Genomic DNA, 2,500 nt, shown 5'->3' with positions numbered 1-2,500 from the left:
CTGTTTTTCTTTTTACCTGTCTCCTTTAGCTGTCTCTGTTTCTTGCTGCCAGCAACTAGGGTGATTTGTCTTCGTTTGTTTATTTATTTTATTTATTTGTTTCTTTATTTATCTATTTTATTTATTTATTTATTTATTTATTTATATCTATTTCTATTTGTCTCTATTTGTCTCTATTTCTCTCTCTATTTCTCTCTTTATTTCACTTTTTAGCTGTCTCCTTTTCTGTCTCTGTTCTGTCTCCTTTCTGTCTCCTTTTCTCTTTGCTAGCTACCAAGGCGCTGCGCTTTGTCTCTATTTGTTTTTCTCTTCTTTTTATTTGTGTCTCTATTTCTCTCTATCTCTCTCTATATCTCTCTATATTTTTCTCCCCATTCGTCTCCTTTCTATCTCCTTTCTGTCTCCTTTCTGTCTCCTTTCTGTCTGCTTTCTGTATCCTTTCTCTCTGTCTCCTCTCTGTCTGTCTCTTTTCTTTCTGTCTCCTTTCTTTCTGTCCCCTTTCTGTCTCCTTTCTTTCTGTCTCCTTTCTTTCTGTCTCATTTCTGCCCCTTTCTGTCTCCTTTCTGTCTCCTTTTCTGTCTCTTTTCTTTCTGTCTCCTTTCTTTCTGTCTCCTTTTTGTCTCCTTTTTTCGTTTCCAGCCAAAATGGCGATTTCTCTGCGCTGAGTTTTTGGTTTGTCTCCCTATTGTAAAACAGCCCCGAAGGGCTCAAATCAGCAGCAGCAGCAGCAGCAGCACCTGCTGCTGCTGCTGCTGCTGCTGCTGCTGTGATTGTTGTTGCTGCTGCTGCTGCTGATGCTGCTGCTGCTGTTGCTGCTGCTTAGATTTGTATGGGCTCGATTGGCCGCTGCTCCGGCGGCAGCCCCGAAACCACCGCCTCCCACGTCTTCTTTGCTGCTTCTTCCTGCAGCAGCAGCAGCAGCAGCAGCACAGCAGCAGCAGCAGCAGCAGCAGCACAACAGCAGAAGCAGATGGAGTTCACTGAGGGGTTCCCCACACACTGAATCCCGCCAGCTTGCAGCAGCAACAAAAGACAGAGCAGCAGCAACACTGCAGTAAACGCATACATAAAGCTGCAGCAGCAGCAGCAGCAGAGACAACAGAAGACAGCAGCAGCAACGAAGACACGAGGAAACAGCAGCAGCAGCAAATGCACAAGGAAAGGCCATCATCAGCAGCAGCAGCAGCAGCAGCACAGACAAAAGGAAACAGCAGCAGCAGCAGCAGCAACAAAGACACAAGCGAGCAGCATCAGCCGAATCAGCAGCAAAGACACAAGACAAAAACAGCAGCAGCAGCAGCAGAAGCAGCAGCAGCAGCAACAGCAGCAGCAGGAGAGAAGTACTGGGGTCATGGTGCGGCTGTCTATGGCGGGGTGTATATGCAGCTCGATGGGGGTCTCCGTAGGCCGGGGGAGGAGGGCCCCCACGGGCTGCAGCTTGTGGGCCCCCACCACGGAGACAGGCAGCAGCAGCAAGCCGAGCTGCAGCAGCAGCAGCAGCAGCAGCAGCAGCAGCAGCAGGGGCGGCAGCAGGAGGACACACAACACAGCAGCAACACAAATGCATGCATTTACACAACACAGAAACAGCTACCGTCTCATCCTGCTGCTGCTGCTGCTGCTGCTGCTGCTGCTGCTGTCTCTATACTCTTATAGCGTCTCCTTCTGTCTCCTTTATATCTGCTGTATGTCTCCTTCTGTCTCCTTTTGTCTCCTTTCTGCCTTTTCTCTCATCTCTTTCTGTCTCTCTCTATCTCCTTTCTGTCTCCTTTCTATCTCTGTCTCTTTCTATCTCTCTCTATCTCCTTTCTGTCTCCTTTCTGTCTCCTTTCTGTCTCCTTTCTGTCTCCTTTCTGTCTCCTTTCTATCTCCTTTCTATCTCCTTTCTGTCTCCTTTCTGTCTCCTTTTGTCTCCTTTTCTTTATAAATACCTTTCTTGCTATCTGAAATAAACCCAACTTGGGCGTCTTTGCCCTTCCGTCTCGCGCTCGGCTACCCTCAGGAAATCCAAGAAAAACAGGGGGCCCCTCTCCTACCAGGGGGCCCCCCTGGGGGCCCCCCTGGGGGCCCCCTGGGGCCCCCCCCTGGGTACTGGGGGCCCCCCCCTGGGGGCCCCCCACGGCACTGTAGGGGCCCCCTTGAGGGTTCCCCCCTATACTGGAGCGGCCCCCCTGGCGGTCCCCTAGGGTACTGGGGGCCCCCCCTTGGGGGGCCCCCAGGGTACTCGGGGGGCCCCCCCCTTGCGGGGCCCCCTGGGGGGCCCCCAGGGTACTGGGGGGCCCCCTGGTGTGCCTGCGTACGACTTGGGAAATTTCGCGCACGAGGCGGACGGTGCCGCTGAGAGAATTTCTATCGAAGCCAATGACACCTATCTCTCGCATAGCGTAACCTGCGTATACACCCCAAAACCCTAAACCCTAAACCCTAAACCCTAAGTAAAACAAAGGAAAACAAAATGAAATAAAATAAAAATAAAACAAAACAAAATATAACAAAATAA

General features: G+C 50.8%; 1 protein-coding gene across 1 annotated transcript; it reads left to right on the top strand.

Annotated features, from left to right (window-relative positions):
* Window positions 1-1,149: 1,149 nt before the first annotated feature.
* On the top strand, window positions 1,150-1,656 carry EMH_0005050 (uncharacterized protein; the record flags this gene model as incomplete). The annotated part of the gene is made up of 1 exon (XM_013497022.1): window positions 1,150-1,656. One exon carries the CDS (start codon window positions 1,150-1,152, stop codon window positions 1,654-1,656), a length of 507 nt encoding a protein of 168 aa, XP_013352476.1.
* Window positions 1,657-2,500: the final 844 nt, after the last annotated feature.

Source organism: Eimeria mitis, genomic scaffold (assembly GCF_000499745.2).
Source record: "Eimeria mitis Houghton genomic scaffold, Emh_scaff242, whole genome shotgun sequence".
Taxonomy (NCBI): domain Eukaryota; phylum Apicomplexa; class Conoidasida; order Eucoccidiorida; family Eimeriidae; genus Eimeria; species Eimeria mitis.
Note: the sequence above shows the minus strand (reverse complement) of the source record. Positions and strands in the feature narration are given on the sequence as shown.